The sequence below is a fragment of the Micromesistius poutassou genome (assembly GCF_964030765.1).
Source record: "Micromesistius poutassou genome assembly, chromosome: 12".
NCBI classification, from domain to species: Eukaryota; Metazoa; Chordata; class Actinopteri; order Gadiformes; family Gadidae; genus Micromesistius; species Micromesistius poutassou.
The window spans coordinates 8,964,350-8,982,484 of NC_140282.1; the positions used below are offsets into that span (position 1 = coordinate 8,964,350).

An 18,135-nucleotide genomic window follows, 5' to 3' on the forward strand; every position below is an offset into this window, starting at 1 on the left:
TTCTCCATTTCTCTCTCTCTCTCCCTCTCTCTCTTTCTCCATTTCTCCCTCTCTCTCTCTCTCTTACCATCTAAACCTCCCTCACTGTTTGCCGTTGTCTTCCTCAACCCTCGCTGCATCAGGCTGCACCCAGTCTGAGTGGCGGAGGCAGAGGGGCTTGTCAGCGGGCCTGAGTACGTGTCGTGTGTGTCGTGTGTTGGAGGGAGCTCTGAGCAGGCCGGGCTGGAGGGAGGGAGGACGGCCACATCAAAGAGGCATTAACCACGGACGTCCTCCGCGCTTTAACGCCCTCTGACATCATCGTAAAACACCCTCCCGTTCACTGGTGCTGCCGGGCCCACGGCAGCCATGACGCCCATTTGCATAATGCAGACTCTTCACTATTTCAATTCCGCCGCACTCAACCATGAACAGGGCTTTCCTTTTTGATGGTGTGTTGTGTGTGTGTGTGTGTGTGTGTGTGGGTGTGTGTGCGCGGGTTGAAGACGCACGCGTGTGTGTGTTTAAAACTTGTGTGTGTTTAAAACATGGTGTGTGTGTGTGTGTGTGTGTGTGTTTAAGGCAAATGTGCGTCAGTGTGTGTGTGTATATGTGTGTGTTCAAAACATGTGCGTGTGTGTGTGTGTTTAAGACAAATGTGTGTATGTGTGTGTGTGTTTGTGTGTGTGTTTAAGACGATTGCACTCCAGTGTGTGTGTGTGTGTGTCTATACGTGTGTGTGTTCAAAACATATGTGTCTGTGTGTGTTTAAAACGTGTGTGTGTGTGTGTGTGTGTGTGTGTGTGTGTGTACATAACCAGTGCTGGGAGCGACTGTACTATACACACGGCGTACGGTCGTCAGGGGGGGGGTGTGATTATGCCGGTAAATAGGGCTTTCAGCAGCCCCCCCCCCCTCACCTGTCAGAAGTGAAGGCGGTGGCATAAACTATGCTGATAGCTCACCGCAGGGGACCCACTCCACCCCGCCCACTGACTGCTGCTGCTGCTGCTGGGGAGAAAATGGCCGACATGATTTGATTGGCAAGGCGACCTGAAACTAGCAGCTAGCAACGGCTAGCTCTGCTAAAGCTAGCACTGTTTTTAATGGAGCGTTTTCTAGAAACGATTTTTTCTTTTTTTTTGTATGGGATTATTTGGTTAAGTTAAGTGCTGTCACGTGAATTCCATACGAACCTCAGAGGTTCGGTTGTGTGTGGGGGCTCTCAGACTCTGCTAGGGGCCAGTCTTTTGACACCACTACAGACATGGTCATGTGATCAGCTCGATAGACATTGCGTCACGGACACGTCAACCCTTTTGTTATTGGTGAATTGTAACACTTTTGCTCTTTTTTACTGTGACTTTACTTACTTTTCTGTCGTCTGTAATCACACATTTCGTAGAGACCACTGTTCATTACTCATGCTGCAATTTATTAGGATTTGATGGATGATGTCAATGTATAATCAAAACGGCTTCCATTTTAATCCGCCTTGTCTTTTTGTTGTGACATCCATGGGACTCGCGTTGCGTCCCAATAAAACGAGTTGACAGGTGTATCGTAGCTCACCAGGGGCCTCATGTACAAAGCTTGCTTACGCACAAAAAAGCTGCGTAAGCAACTTCTCACGCAAACGTTCGGATGTACAAAGACTGACTTGACGTGAGAAAGTGCGGTTCTCCACGCAAACTAAATGCCTGGCTTACGCACATTTCTGCTGCATTTTGTCAGTTGGCGGCACATAGAGGCAATGCAGCGCAACAACATTAAGCCTACGCGATCACGAGTCATGAAGTAATATTGCAATATGAGGCGAGTTCAAAGTGGATTTGAACGTCGGAATGCGTGATCTTAAATGCGCTTCAATCATGCGTTATTGTTGTCGAGACGCATAATGTGACACTGTTGTTTGGCTAAACTTAAACAGACCCATAAAACTAAATTGTCAATATTGGAATTAAAAGGAAGCCCCAGCAATATTATCTTCAGTGATGGCTTGTTTATTAAACGTTACATATTTTCCGGACCACGCATGACACATTATCTCTCTTCACACAGTACCTACTCCGGTAGGTAGAGACCTTTCTTTTTACGTCCACCTTGATGTCCGACCACTTTTTTTTAATCAGCCACAGTTCGGCTTTCCGCCCCAACCTCATTGACCGACTTGGCAACGTTTACCCACGCCAGTTTTTTGCTTTTGGTGCTGATTCCGGAGGAAAGAGAGCCAAACAAGATCTTATTTCTGGCCTCTACCTCCGAAATCAGCACCTCCACCTCGCATTCACTAAAGTTTTTTTCTCTTCCTTTCTCCATGTTCTCCTTTCTCCTAACGAGCGCACTACTGCAGGTTTATTTATACGAATTAGCATATTAAACGAGGGAGGAGACTGGGTGGAGAGACGGGCTCGTGCACGTGCGCACAATTTCACGTTAATTGGGATGTACAAAGAGAATCTGCGTGAAATCGTGCTTACGCAAGGATTGATACATCCGGATTTATTTGTGCGCAGCAGCTTTCCAAATTTTGGCGTCCGCAAAGTTTTAGTCAGAAATCCACGCAAGTCTTAGTACATGAGGCCCCAGGCCACTAGAGTGAAGGGGGCGGGGGCGCAGTACATCTGTTAGAAGGTGCTCTGTCGCCATCTGCTGGCCATTAATTATAATTGCAGTAGGGCTAAAAGTAGTTGTTTTCTTTAGTTCATGAATGAATTTAATGATATAACGTAATAACTAGTAAAGTATTTACAATCACATGCAAACAAGTACGTTTGAAAACGATGTAAGCCTATTAGACATATACTAATTGTTGTAGAGTCCACCTGACAGCAGATACAAACACATTAATACATGTGTAAATTAAATTACATTTATTTTTATGACATGTGATTGTTAGCATCTTTATTGTTTATTCAGGTCTTAATTGTAAATGTCAGACTTCATTTAGTTGCACAGTAGCTGGTTGGAAGAATGAGGATGTATCCTTAAATCTAAACAGCTTTCACCTTAGCTCAAGAAACAGATATAGGCCTATGGGAGCTTTTATGTTTTAAACTCAAACATCAACTCATACATTCAAATGTATACAACGTAGATAATGGATGCTTCCATATTGGCCCGCAGCTATACAGCATTGATTTAACATTAAAACATTGTTATTACAAGCATTGATTTTTAGTCAGTATTGAAAAAGCCATATTGATTCAATGTTGATTCTGGGCTGTGAGTTCAGCAAACAGCAACGTTGACTCAACGTTGATATTGAGCCATTCTTTAAACATTGAACATATGATGTCAGAGAACATTGATTCAACGTTGTTGTCTGGTCAGTTTTTCAACATTGAAAATCACAAGTTCTTTCTCATTATTGTGCGAACATGGTTTATAATTGGTTGGTTTCAAGTAGCCTCTATTCAAAACAATATGGATTGAATTGGACGTGGCATACAAGTAGACCTAATTAAGTCTGAACAACATTTTAGCAGAGTCAGAATAGTGATAATACTGAAATGAAAAAACGAATGTGTGGTTTCTACTTCACCATGAATGGTTTACCTTCAACAATAAAGTAGGAAATAATTTGTGGACTGATGTGGACTGAATTCACCCTAGCGTTTCTATTGGGAAGAAAGAAGGAGGCTTCTGCGCATGTATAAATATTAACCAAAACGTGTGTGTGTGTGTGTGTGTGTGTGTGTGTGTGTGTGTGTGTGTGTGTGTGTGTGTGTGTGTGTGTGTGTGTGTGTGTGTGTGTGTGTGTGTGTGTGTTTGTTAGTTAAATCCCCTGCTGTGACTATCCTGCCCCCTAGTGTTAGAATGGTGGTAGTGAAAATAGTTTGTAGTGCTGAAGTCATGACAGACAATAACAGCCTTATCACCAAACTATGTATATTCAAAGAACTCTGAGTTATAACTGATTTCACGTTCACTATCAGGGAAGTGAGCTTAACATTATTTTCCCGACAGGGAATAAAGTGATCCATTAAGATCAGATATATTGAACTGCATATCGAACCGTAATTGCAGTGAGGATGAACGTAGCCTACCCCTTTAAGTTTTCAAAAACGTTAATGCTGATGTGTGAAGGGAAGGAGTGAAGTCTCTGTGCCTTGGCATGCTGTGCCTTGGTCGTCGCCAGGTCGAAACCCAAGAGTAGCCCTTGAGCAGGGGAGCAGGCAGCGCATGTTTAATCCATGCAGGATCAAGTCCACGGCAGAGACACTTCCAAACTTGAGTCGCTCCGTCCATCACAGTGACCGGAGCCCTCCTGGGCTCGGGAGGATGAGGAGACAACATTGAGACCAGGGATTATCTTTTGGTTGAACACAAGGCTGAGAAAGGCATTTCGTTTTTGTTTTTAATCATTGAAAGCCTATTTATAGCCGCCTTATAAATAGCAGATTCTCAATTCGAGATTTGTTTTCATCGCGACCAAGGACTTCAAGGTATCCCATTTTACGATATTATAATAGACCTTTTCTAGAATTCCCTTTATGGAAAAAGGCGTGTATAATTGAGTTATATGGATGTCTGCTCTCCTATAATGACGTTGCACTACTGCAGCCTGAGCCATGCTGCGCATCATGTTCGCATCCTTCGTCCTGTTGTTTTCAAACTACGCAGAAGAGCCTCCTGCTCATTTCCGGCCTGAGAAGCGTCTGCTGTGCTAATGGATTAGGTCACTCATTATAATAGCACACGCCAAGTAAGGAAGGAACACCGTGCAAGGTTTTATCAACATATTTGCCAAAGATTTGTTCTTTTTTTCTTTCCATTGAATGAAATAGTCTACCCATTTATTAATTATACTAATTAAACAAGGTTGCTTGATATCAAATTATGTCAGCATCAACATCATGTCGACATCTAGACATATCTAATGGGTCTAAAATCCACTTACACTGTAATGTTTGTCTTACAGATGCTGAAAATGGTGTCCTCTGGCGTTCTCTTCTGTTTTGCCCTATGGACCGTGGCTGTGATTGGGTCCAGACACGGCTGCCCTGACCTCTGTATCTGCTCAGACAAAGACGACCATCACTTGGCCCAGTGCACCTTCAAAGACCTCACCGAGACCCCCATCGATTTGCCTCGAAACGTCACCATCCTGAACCTCTCCAACAACCGACTCAGCGTCATCGCGGTGGGCAGCTTCGACCGCGTGACCGCTGTCACGTCGCTGTGGATCGCTCAGAACGTGATCGCTTCCGTCGAGGAGGGCAGCCTCGCTCCCTTGATCCACCTGCAGAACTTTGACGTCAGCCACAACCGACTGGTGGACTTCCCTTGGGAGGACCTCCGGAAGCTCACAGCCCTGCAGATGCTGAAGATGAACCACAACCAGATGGCCACGCTGCCTGGGGACGCCTTCACCAACCTCCACGACCTGGAGTCCCTGCGTCTCAACAACAACCGGTTCATCACCGTAGCCCAGGGGACGTTCACTGGCCTGACGTCCATCTCCCACCTGCAGCTTTACAACAACCCCTTCACCTGTGACTGTTCCGTAGACTGGCTCCGAGACTGGATCCTGACCCACACTGTCTCGGTGCCCGAGCAGAGTCTCATCGTTTGTGACAGTCCGCACCAGTTCAAAGGAGTGCTCCTGGTACATATGCCTCGGTCAGAGTGCACGAGCCCCGATGTTATTGTCACAGCTGAACCAGATGTCGATCACACAGATCGCAACGAGGACACCTCCCTGATCCTGACCTGCGAGTTCAGAGGTAACCCCGAGCCCGCTATCGTGTGGCGGATACGCAGCCGGCGCCAAAGGGAAACGATCCTGGTGACATCCGGAGACGACGACGACTCAGCAGAATCCGCAGAGAACTCGCAGTTTTCCCGAAAATCGTTCAAGGTCTACGGTAATGGAACCCTGGTGATATTCCACATCGGTGCCAAAGACAGTGGAAACTACAGCTGCACGGCCACCAACGCGTTCGGCTCCGCCGAGGACACGGTGGCCATAGAGGTTGTGACCTTACCCACACCCGCGCCCGCTAAGAAAGGGATCAGAACCTACATCTCCACCAAGACCCACCAGGTAGTGACCGTGACCTCCATCTCCTCCGCTCCCTCTCCTCCTCCACCCGGGGAAGGACAAGACATCCCCAACGACACACCCTCGCCTCCGTCACCGCCGCCCGCACCGCCCCCACCCGACACCAACTCTGAGACCGGCAAGAGGACGCAGGGGACCGCCGTCCACGACAAGTGCGGCCTGACGTCCAGGACCAAGTACATCTCCAACCACGGCTTCAACGGCAGCCTGGAGGACGTCAAGGAGTACACCTTCGACTTCGGCGTCATCGCCCTGAGCGTCTCGGAGACGGAGGCCCGGGTGCGGCTCAACCCCCTCCTGGTGGCCAGAGGGAGGAGCAACAGCGGCGAGGAGGGGCTGTACCTGTGCCTCTCCGCCGACCCGGAGAACCCGGCCATGCAGTGGTCCGGGATCGAGGCGGGCGTCAACACCTACGTGTTCAGCGACCTCCGCCCGGCCACCAACTACTCGCTGTGCTTCACCTACACGGGGCGGGACTGCGACGTGCAGGTGGTGTTCTCCACGCGGCGGCAGGCGGCCAACCTGCTGATCATCGTGTCCGTGTGCATGGTGCTGCTCACGGTGTCCACCGTGCCCCTGCTGGTCGCCACCTGCTACCACCTGGTGCTCAAGTACCGCGGGAAGACCTACAAGCTCATCCTGAAGGCCCGGGACCAGTACCAGGTGGAGAGGAACATGGGGGGGGGGCACTTCCACCTGCACGCCCCCTACCCGTCCGAGTCCCGCAGGAACATCAACGGCAGCGAGCTGGAGGAGGCGGCGGCGGCGGGGGGGGGCCGGGGAGGACGGGGAGGGCGGGAGGAGAGGGGGGAGGACGACGACGACGACGACGAGGGGAGCCAGGTCACAGAGTCCTTCTCCATGTCCAGGGCTCACACCGGGGACTGCGAGGCCAGCTCTGAGTACAGCGACCGGCTGCCCCTGGGAGCCGAGGCCGTCAACATCACCAGCGACTACAGATATCCCAGTCCCTGATTGGCTGCTGTGGTGTATGTGTCCCATAGGCGCGCTTTGACCAGCCCATTGTGGTTTACTTATGTGGCTTCCTGAGGGAAAACTCTAGTATGCTCTGTTAGCCGGTTGTAGAGGCAATACCGGACATAACCCGGACATATTAGCTCTTTATATCGTTATCAGAATCTAACTGTGTTAAATACACAGTCGGATGCTTTCGTTCCTGTAATAACTGCGAATGTTAGGTGAAGATAGTTTTCGCTTAGAGTTGGGGAGACCGAATTTATATTCAGATAAGCATACAACGTATTTTAATCAGCATATAGACCTGCGAATAGTACTCAGACATGATCACATTCCTAACATTAGTTGGACAGCATATAACTACCTAACCCAGTTATATGTACATATAACTACCTAACCCAAAGCATATCTCCTAACCCAAAGCATATCTCCTAACCCAAAGCGTATCTCCTAACCTAAAGCATAACTCCTAACCCAAAGCATAGCTCCTAACCCAAAGCATAACTCCTAACCTAAAGCATAACTCCTAACCCAAAGCGTATCTCCTAACCCAAAGCGTAACTCCTAACCCAAAGCATATCTCCTAACCCAAAGCATATCTCTTAACCTAAAGCATAACTCCTAACCCAAAGCAGATCTCCTGCCTAGTTTTGCCAACACATTATCCCTGTAGTAGCTATATGCCGGTCGGCTAATGCTAGCAATATCAACATTCTGTGTTTCTGTGTAAACAATGAGATCATATTCCAAAGGTGTTGGAGCCTTTATACTTTCTGGTTCCTCAAGACTGTCAGTCTTCCTTGTACCTCCCCCTCTCCTCCTCCAACACCTGCTCCTGAGCTCCTGGCAAGCCCACCTGGACCAAACCATCTAACCATCTCTGCAGTAGATCAGACCTGGCGTTCCCACTCCCAGCGTCACTAACAGCGGTAACAGCCTCTAGCTTCAATGCTGCTAGTTTCAATGTCTTTCCTGTGGTTTGAACCTTGTGCTGACAGTTTCTCTCTGCTGTCATCCAGATAACCAGCCTAACCACCCTGCCTGCCTCCATTGCCTTGTTGCCTTGTCGCGCGAGCCTGGTTCTCCAGCCTGATTCCCCGTCTCCATCTCCGGATGGGCCAGTGGTTCACACCCACCCAGAATGAGCCTGGACCTGTCCCCCTACCCCCTACCCGACTCAGCCGTCGCTGCTTGAACCACTGTCGGCAATAAACTCTTACCGAACCCTGCCGAGTGTTTGCGTGCTGCGTTTGGGTCCGTCTGTTGCCTCATCGTCACATGATAACATATTATATTATTATTACAATTACATATGAGCACCATACATTTGTGATGCACTATATTTGTTGTCAGAGAAATGTCTATTTAGACTCGTTACCCATATGTGCCTGAGTTATTAAAGTTTTGACCAATTATAATAAGTGAGTTTTTTGGTAGCAAATCAATTTGCCATCCATTTCATGTCCCTCCCCAATATTTTATAAACTAGTGTAAACACACACACACACACACGCACACACACACACACACACACACACACACACACACACATTATACATATATATCTATGTATGTATTCTTTTATTTATTGGAGATTATCTAATATACATCAATCCAGAAAACAAACATGGTTTTATTAAGACAATCTCAAAACATATAAATACGTAATCAGGAGAACATCACAACCCCTTGTGTTTATTGATTTCTGCATGACATATTCCATCTGGCATCTTGAATGATTGTCATACATATGAAGCCTGTACCAAGTGTGAACACAGTGGAGTGGAATCAGTGCGATGTCACACACATCCCCATCCTCTGAGTCTCACTCCTCGTTCTACTTCTGCTAAATCTCGGTCACCCCACGGTGGGCCTGTCCCGTTCCAACCCTCTCCACAGGGGCCCCTCCAGCTCTGACCTGCTTGTATCGTAGCCTCTTTAGCTCGCCGGGGCCTCTACCTCCACCTCGGCTGCCTCTGCAGCCACCGGCTCGGGGCTAGCAGCCTCGGTGGCGGCGCCCTCCCTGACGGAGCCCCGCAGCAGGGCCCCGTTCAGGCCCCCCTCGGCGGGGGATGAGGTCTGCACCTGGAAGTGCTTCCTGGAGCCCAGCAGGGAGGCGTTGTTGACCAGCGTGTACAGGAGCTGCCAGCGCACGCACACCCTCTTCCGCTGGGCTGCCGCTGCCAGACGGTTCTGCTGCACCATCTGGATCCCTGAGGGACCCCCCCCCCCGCGGAGAGCAGAGGTCAAGGGTGTGGAGGGGTGTGTGTGTGTGGGTGTGTGTGTGGGTGTTTTATTTGGTTTTACACATAGATGCCAGTTCATTATTTTATCATTGAGGAAACACATTCATTAAAACAACCTACAGTGAGATATATTATGTTATTTAGCTTTAAGAAATCTTGCTCAACAATGATAGCTGTTGACATTGGGGATCGAACGCAGAACATTTTGGCTGGGAGTCAGACACCCTGACCATGTCCCCATTATTATCATTAAAGATGCATGCTATTCATGCAGCATGGAACAACACAAGCTCCATGAATAACACTGGTTGGTGTGTGTGTGTGCGTTAAGGGTGATGTGTGTTTGACTCCGGTTCCTACCTTCCTCTGCGTCGCGTATCTTCTTGGCCGCCCCCCCGCTGAGGATCTGGATGTCCAGCAGGAGACCGCAGAAGGCCTTGAGCACCGGGTGGGACTGGCTCACCTCCACCTTCAGGAAGTGGGCGTAGTAGCGGTACGCTGAGGGGGGGGGGAAACGTTTACGTTTAAAAGAGTGGAGAAGGACCAACAGACCATTGCAGAACATGCATTTAAATACACACAGGACATTTAAACATACGTGTATGAACATGTGTTTGTAAATTGTAGTTGCTTATATTACATGCTTACACCAGAAAGTATCCTTATCCTATCTTGTATCTTTTATTCTTGTAGTGCTGCTCGTGACACTAGACATCTAATACATCTTATTAAAAGGATAGCTCCAGGTCTTGATTCTGATTGGCTCCTGCTGTTGTGAAATACACACACCTGTGACCAATTCATTTTTCTTATTAAAGTGATGCCAATCTAGAAGTATGCTCGCCTGTGTTGCTTGGCAACCGTGTTGCTGTCTTGAGGAACTTTATTGCTTGGAGAAAGAATTATTGATTTGATTTTAATAAATTATCACAGTTTTTAAATGCTTTGTTTTTTTTAATAAATGGTCCCATTTCTGAATTGCTGGGCGTTTATTTTGTGAAATCTCAGGGGGTAGTCTACAATAATACTTTTGGAAACAGCTTTGTGTCACTCCCTAGCCGTTCTCGAATCGCAGTAAACCAGGGCCTGTGGTGGCTCATGACTGAGGACACACCTGGGTCGTAGGACTCTGCGCTGCGGTGCAGCAGGCTGATGTCAATGCGTCCCAGGTGGAGGATGTTGTACAGCGCGGTGATCACCAGCCTCCATATCCCCACCACCAAGCCCACCGCCATGTTCAGCAGGTACAGCATGTAGGTGAGCAGGAACAGGCTGCCTCTGGAGACCACAGAACACACAGAACAAACTGAACATACACAGACCCCACACAGAATTGTTTTATACGATTATTAGAAAATGTGACTTTATAGAGATTTGAGCAGTATTTTTTTGTGTAGTTCATACAATTTCAATCAGAACCGTTAAGCAGACTTTAAAATCGATCTACAATTTTTTTTTTTGTTATAAAATACCTGTTGTTCAAATCTGTGGTGCCTCCTTCCTTCTTGATAAAAGCGAAGTGAGCAGCTACATGTTGAATGGCTGTCACCACCACCAGTGTGATCCAGGCAGGCCTGGGAACGAAGCACATGTCAGTCTCACACGTGGTCAACACTCAATCAGCAAAGAAAGAGAAAACGGTAAAGTCTCATCCACCCACCACGCCTTGGCTGCGATCTGGAAGACGATGAGGTTCCGGCCGTAAAAGATGGGAACGATGATGAGGAAGACCAGGAACAGGAAACAGATGAAGAACACCAGCGTCTGGATCACCATTCCTGCCCACACAGAACCCATGAGTGAATATTATGAGGTACACAAAGTATCTGTATCTACCCTAACCCTAACCCTGAATTTCGACCTACCATATCTCTGTGGTGGAATGGTAACAATTTTCAAATATGTCCACCATGAACAGTATCCCGGAAGAGCATGTGTCTAAAAATGTGGCATCATTTGGCCCATAGGGGGCACTATTATTATTATTAATTATTGATTTGGATTATTATTATTAAAGACATACATGGATCATTTGAGTGTAGGTTGTGTAGCGTTGGTTCAGGTGGTCTGATATCTAATTCCCTTGGGAACATGTTAACCCTCACCGATGCAGACGATGGCAGCGTGGTACCCGGTCAGGCCCATCCAGCACACGACCCCAGGCTTGGACGGACGGATGGTCTTCTGGCAGTCGTACACGCTGTAAATGTCCCCCCGGTACAAGCCTCTGAGGTTTTCCCTGAAAACAGAGAGCCCGTGTTCATACAGCATCACAAAAATTGGCAAGTGTGGCATGTGGCTCAGGAGGGAGAGCGGGTTGGCTGGTAACCAGAAGGTAGGTACTAGTTTGATCCCCGGCTCCTCCTAGCTGAGTGTCGAGGTGTCCCTGAGCGAGACACCTCACCCTGACTGCTCCCGACGATTGACGGTCGACTCCGCCGTCGATGTGTGAATGTGTGCATGAATGGGTGAATGTGAGGCAATATTGTAAAGCGCTATGAGTGGCCACTGGTTAGAAAAGCGCGGTACAAATGCAGTCCATTCACCATTTACCAAAAAATGGCCTAGGAGTCCCGCCAATCAAAGTGGTCCGATATCGAGCAAGGCATGAGTGGTCACTGACCTGTTTAGGACCATAGACCTCATCAGCATCGCCAGACTGACCATACAAGCGAGGGTCATGGCACACAGGTAGCACACTGCCAGAAACAAACACAGACCAACACATGTTCTTTGGTTTCTCGTGGTTCATCATGTTGAGGACGGCGTCTGTCACTCCAGCTGTACCCACCCTCCAGCAGCCAGGTGTAGTAGGTCACGATTTGGACCACCTCCGTCTTGTCCTCAGACAGGATGATGTCAAAGCCCAGCAGCAGGAAGGCGATGTCCTGGTCGATGCCGGCGCGGACGATGTGGAGCACGGGGATGACCAGGACTACCAGCAACAGCGACACCTCAACCATGAAACACACGGTGGGTTTACATTTCTGGTTCCAGAATGAACTGTGTTTCTTCACACGGTATATTGTGACTGTAGTGGATGATGTTGCAGTCTTTATAGGATTTTATATTGTTACGTCCCCCTGGTAACGCATACCATGGCGGTCAGGGAAGGTGTCCTTCCCCTGTGTGGTGGGGGAGGCGCTGCTTCACTATTTGGGCGATTTGGCTCTTCCCTTTCTGCAGCAGGTGCAACTGATTGACCTGATTGGCCTATAAAAGGAGGAAGACATCCAGCCTGTCGGTCTCTCGCTGCCTGGGTGACAGAAGCTGCTGCCGCCAAACCTCATCGTCTTTATTTTGGTTTTGTTGTACATTCTCATTACACCAGTCCATAACACATTACACATAGTTAAGCTGCCATCTACACTGATACTTAATTTCCTTGTTAGGGCCTTTTATTTTTAAATAAATGTACCAAAAACTTGTCACTGCGTGTCTCCCAATTTGTTATGCCATGCTTGAGCCATGTGGTCATAACAAATTGGGGGCTCGTCCGGGATAGGTTTTGCTAAGGTTTTTTTTAAATATCTTTCCAAGGCCTGTATAGTTAGTTTGAGAGTGTTATTGTTGGGAGACTCGCAGTGTTTGAGTAGTTGGGTTATTTGTTTGCTTTGCTTGGTTGCATATTTGGTTAATTGGTAGTTTTGATCTTTTGTTTGTTTGAATATGGGTTATTGAGTTGGCCTGTTGATTGATTTAATTGATTTGTTTGGCTTGCAGCTTGCAGCAAGGGAGAGCTTGTGAGAGGGATTAGTGGCAGTTTTCCCTCCCTTTCTGGTGACCTGGTTGCCGGTTATGATCCTCAGCTGGTCGGTGAGTAGTATGGGATTGTTTGCACCTTAAATGTCATTGAAGCCAGTGGGTTAGTTATGAGCTAAGTGAACCCCCGTGTAGGAGTAGAGCGTTTATCGCTGTTTTTGTTTTTGTTTTGTTTTGTTTTGTTTGTTGTTTTTGGGTGTGTCGAACGCGCTGGGGTTGCTAGCAACCAAATTGCATGAGGGCACACCGAAGACTAGTTGGTAGCTAGATAGGGACTTCTACTTCCAGTTAGATACGGGGCAGCTCTGATAATTATCCCTCCTGTGCTTTTTGGTGATATATCACGCTACTCACCGTTCTGAGTCGAGGCATTATGGCTGATAACAGGGTATTGGTTACTGTTATTGGATATTGTCAGTATAGGCCTCTAAATGATTATTTTGATTGCTTTGAAGGTTGTGGCCTGTAAAGTTGGTTGGTAGGGAGATGAGTTGGTTGGTAGGGAGATGAGTTGGTTGGTAGGGAAATGAGTTGGTTGGTAGGGATGTCTGGTATGGTGTTGGTTGGTAGGGAAATGAGTTGGTTGGTAGGGATGTATGGTGTTGGTTGGTAGGGAGATGAGTTGGTTGGTAGGGATGTCTGGTTTATATTAAGAATAATGTCTTCCAGTGAGATTTGAATTTAGTTTATTTGGTTTGAATTCGTTATGTTTTGGTGATTTGGGAGTGTTGGGGTTCTGCGGAGTTCCCCTGGAGAGGCGCCGCCGCATGGACGCTGGGGTTCAGTGTCTGTTGGATGGTGGGCTGGCTGTGCCTTCGGATTCCGGTTGGGCCTCTCCATGCCTACTGGTGGGAGGGTCGGACATGGCGGACGGGTTTTGCACAGACTGCAGAGGGGCGAACGAGGTGACTGGACCTGATTCTTTTCCCTTGCCGAGGATTGCGTGGATGCGGTGGGATCTGCCGGATTTGTGAGTGGATTTGGTCTATTGGAAGAATGCTGGCGGGTCCCGCTGAAGCCACGTGCCCAGGAGATCGCTGCCTTCGGTGCACCGTCGGGGCTGTACTCCTACAGGGTCATGAGTTTTGGGCTCCGAGGTGCGCCTGCCGCTTTTCAGCGCCTGATGAACGGAGTGGTGGCAGGGCTGGAGGGCGTAGCTGCTTGCCTGGATGATGTCGTGGTGTGCGGTGACACTTGGGAGCGGCGCGGGGATTGAGTCCATGCATTGTTGGTTCGTCTCCAGGGCGCTGACCTGGCAGTTGGCGTGGCTGGATGTGGGTTTGCCGGGGCCGCTGTTGCGTGCCTGGGGAGGGTTGTGGGACAGGGACGGGTCAAGCCAGTGGGGGCCGGGGTCCGTGCTGTCGACGGGTTTCCACCGCCTGTCTCCGGGACTGAGCTTGGACGATTTTTGGGTGTGGTTGGCTACTGTGGAAGTTTTTGCCCTGGTTTTTCTTCGGTGGACACTCTTTTTACAGCCCTATAACTTGAGCATCAAACACATTCGTGGCGTGGACAACGTAATAGCCGATGCGCTGTCGCGGGCGCCAGAAGGGTTCAAGTAAACCAGTTCCTGTTTTCCCTGACCGATCCCATTTAACATTTTGCCTTTCCTCCCTTTGACATTAATATTGTTTAATTTCTTTGTTGCCGCAGCCTTGTTTACAGAGGCCACATACGTATGTTGGGCCTCTGTTTTAAGGGGGAGGGTGTTACGTCCCCCTGGTAACGCATACCATGGCGGTCAGGGAAGGTGTCCTTCCCCTGTGTGGTGGGGGAGGCGCTGCTTCACTATTTGGGCGATTTGGCTCTTCCCTTTCTGCAGCAGGTGCAACTGATTGACCTGATTGGCCTATAAAAGGAGGAAGACATCCAGCCTGTCGGTCTCTCGCTGCCTGGGTGACAGAAGCTGCTGCCGCCAAACCTCATCGTCTTTATTTTGGTTTTGTTGTACATTCTCATTACACCAGTCCATAACACATTACACATAGTTAAGCTGCCATCTACACTGATACTTAATTTCCTTGTTAGGGCCTTTTATTTTTAAATAAATGTACCAAAAACTTGTCACTGCGTGTCTCCCAATTTGTTATGCCATGCTTGAGCCATGTGGTCATAACAATATGCACTGTATATAGCTCGGTTCAGAGTGCATATCTATTTGCATTAAAACGTATATATTTGGTTCAGAGCGATAGATAAGTACAAGTTCACTGGAACAAATAGTTGTCAATTCATCAGCACTCACATGATATATCGCCACTAAAGCCGCAAAGGCTGAAATGGACAACTTGAGTGGAAACTGGAACACTGAAACAAACAGAAGAGAATTATCACATGTGGAGAAATACTGTTGTAAGATTTGATTAGGTGCAAATATATAAGAAAGGACAATACTTGAAGGACACACCTTTCTCTGGTGTATAGATGTAACCCTTGACTGCTTCCAGTAATCGTTCCGACAGCTTTGGCTTGTCTATGTTTATAGAGCTACACAAACAGGGAAAGATAATCATTGATGTAGCTCATATGAACCATTATACTCGAACGACTCAAATCAATTTTCGCCATTTTGTCTTACCTGGAAATGGAGGGCTTTTTCTTCAGAAGGGCCTTGACGTAGTCTTGGTAGTATTTACTGTCTAGGTCCTGACAGCAAAATATAGATAAAATAATAAAATAAAGGATATTAAACCATGTCTGCCTTATCTAGCAATTATGCTGATTTTACAATCAACGGTGACATCTCATTTAATCTCATGACAAAATACATAAGTGACTCTCTCTCTCTCTCTCTCTCTCGCTTATGTATTTTTCATATGACCATATCTAATTATGTTTGACTACTCCCCAAAAATGCTTTTTGAAGTTAACATTTTTGTTTCAAGTTGAAAAAGGACATGGTCATAATGCACATGTATGCGACATTTAAAGGTTGACTCAAGAGAAAGGAGCAGCTGAAGTGTGTCCCACCTCATCGGTCTTGGGGCCCTTTAAGAACAGCAGAGGGAACTGCACACAGAGATAGGCCAGGCAGGCCAGCTGGGGCAGACTGGCCAGCAGAGCGTAGTATGCATAGATCTGTGTGGAAGACGACAACAACAACACAACCGTTTGGATATAAACACAGCATCGGCAAAAATTGCACAAAGTGTGTAACACTCACAACCAGGCTCTGTAGACAGGGTTTGAAAAATAGTGAGATCCAGGTTTGGCACCAACAAATGTCCACAAAGTACAAGTCTCAACCGAATTAAGCATTTACTCATCTCAGAGAGGTTCTCAAACACTGATTTTGCATACTGTTTGTTTTTTAAATCTCCTCGGTGACCTCATAGCTGTCTACCGGGCATGCTCACAACTTGATAATGAATAGCTGTGTGATATGATGTGACGCTACAACATATCACACAGACCCCACCTCCGTGGTCTCGGGGCAGTCCAGCTTCTGCCAGAACAGAATCCCAAAGTGGCTGATGGCCAGCAGGCTCCCAAAGGCGTAGCCGGCTCTGTGCTGCAGGGTGCAGCACACCAGCAGGGGGTAGTAGAGCAGGGGGTAGTAGAAGACCGCCAGGATCTTCATGTACTCTGGGGATGGTAAATGGACTACATTTATACAGCGCTTTTCTAACCAGTGGCCACTCAAATTGCTTTTCAAAATTGCCTTACATTCACCCGTTCATGCACACATTCACACACCGATGGCGGTGTCAGCCATGCAGGGCGACTCAGCTAGGAGGAGCCGGGGATCGAACTGGCAACCTTCCGGTTACCAGCCAACCCGCTCTACCTCCTGAGCCACATGCCACCCCTGGGAAGAATCAAAGATGGAGAGGATGTTTCTTTCCCCATGAAGTTATCACAACTGACATCCATATTATTCTTTTTTGTATACTACCATTTGGAAACAATCCAAACCCCGCCCCCTGATGGTTCCCACCTTTGATTTCTGCAGGAGTATCTTTGAGGAACGGGAGGGGGTCCGGGGAGAGAACCAACACCGCCAGTCTGCTGAACACCAGCCCAAAGATGGCCATGGCGGGACCTTTGCTCTGGGTCTGGTCCAGGAAGTTCACCGCACTGTGGGGGGGGGGGGGGATCACAGGATGTTTCTTACAGACGGTGGTCTCAGACACACTGAGACCCGGTGAGAGATCCCCACCGCTTACCTGAAGATGCTTGATGAACCGCGAGCGAACCCCCCACACAGCTTGTGTTTCCTGGTCAGAACGGCCAGGACCAACATCATCACGAGCTAGGAGAAGAGGAGACGTATTGGCAGGACATTAGTTGTCATTCTGAGCAACTCCCTTGCCCTCTAGTGTCCTATTACTGGATGAGTTTACCTCCATCCAGTCCTCGCTGTCATTGCTCCAGCGAGGACTGACACAGAATATTACACTTGACTTACAGAACCAGGACATTTGCTTACTTCTATTCCAGGTCATCTTCATGTTATGAAGAGGACCCTGTCTAGTGCTTGGTCACAAATTAAATGCAAACAGCTTAACATCCTCACATGCAATGTCTGCCTGAGGCTTTGGAAGCTGAGAAAGAAGTTAAAGGTGAATGATGAAGGAAAGTTGGTCAGCTTCATGTGCTCACCACATGGGCATGCCAGAAAGTAGAGAGTAGTCATGTGCTGTTTGGTTGCCGTGATGTAAGGCTAAGGTACTTATGGGCTTTGAGTACGGCAACAATTCAACAATTCAGAGTGTGGTGCATACTTACAGATATTGACACGACACAGAGATGGAATATTCTGTCATCGGCTGTGGGGTCACATGGCGGTATTACTCTGTAAATATGGAGCACATTAATACATCTTCATACGAAAAAGTTAACAAAAACTATTGCAAACGCCAGACTCACAGGAATCATCCATGAGGAATCATGAAAACAAAAGAAATGTTATGTTAACGTTTTGTGAAGTGCATTGTCGGTGCATAAACAGATCAACAATTTCATTCTGTGAATTCGGTTGGATATGATTGGGGTTGTTATTCGTTGAAAGGATGATTTTGTTTCTTAAGATGGAAGGCGTTATATTTACATTTGCATTTTGGCCATTTAGCAAACGCTTTTATCCAAAGCGACTCACAATGC

General features: G+C 47.7%; 2 protein-coding genes across 2 annotated transcripts in view; one reads left to right on the forward strand and one right to left on the reverse strand.

The window, feature by feature from the left end:
- Window positions 1–4,912: 4,912 nt before the first annotated feature.
- On the forward strand, window positions 4,913–7,021 carry LOC311356161 (immunoglobulin superfamily containing leucine-rich repeat protein-like; the record flags this gene model as incomplete). The annotated part of the gene is made up of 2 exons (XM_084475921.1): window positions 4,913–6,759; window positions 6,916–7,021. The coding sequence occupies 2 exons, from the start codon at window positions 4,913–4,915 to the stop codon at window positions 7,019–7,021; spliced, it is 1,953 nt and encodes a 650-aa protein (XP_084332047.1).
- A 1,941-nt stretch (window positions 7,022–8,962) lies between these two features.
- LOC311356162 (receptor for retinol uptake stra6-like) overlaps window positions 8,963–18,135 on the reverse strand; it is a gene marked incomplete at both ends in the record, with an annotated part of 9,508 nt that continues 335 nt past the window's right edge. The window contains 16 exons of the mRNA XM_084475922.1: window positions 8,963–9,237; window positions 9,631–9,768; window positions 10,385–10,548; window positions 10,743–10,844; window positions 10,931–11,048; window positions 11,376–11,509; window positions 11,894–11,969; window positions 12,062–12,224; window positions 15,278–15,339; window positions 15,440–15,519; window positions 15,611–15,678; window positions 16,003–16,110; window positions 16,451–16,617; window positions 16,970–17,109; window positions 17,199–17,284; window positions 17,761–17,827. Of these exons, the coding sequence (XP_084332048.1) occupies window positions 8,963–9,237; window positions 9,631–9,768; window positions 10,385–10,548; window positions 10,743–10,844; window positions 10,931–11,048; window positions 11,376–11,509; window positions 11,894–11,969; window positions 12,062–12,224; window positions 15,278–15,339; window positions 15,440–15,519; window positions 15,611–15,678; window positions 16,003–16,110; window positions 16,451–16,617; window positions 16,970–17,109; window positions 17,199–17,284; window positions 17,761–17,827 (1,948 nt within the window). The remainder of the gene's footprint in view (window positions 9,238–9,630; window positions 9,769–10,384; window positions 10,549–10,742; window positions 10,845–10,930; window positions 11,049–11,375; window positions 11,510–11,893; window positions 11,970–12,061; window positions 12,225–15,277; window positions 15,340–15,439; window positions 15,520–15,610; window positions 15,679–16,002; window positions 16,111–16,450; window positions 16,618–16,969; window positions 17,110–17,198; window positions 17,285–17,760; window positions 17,828–18,135) is intronic.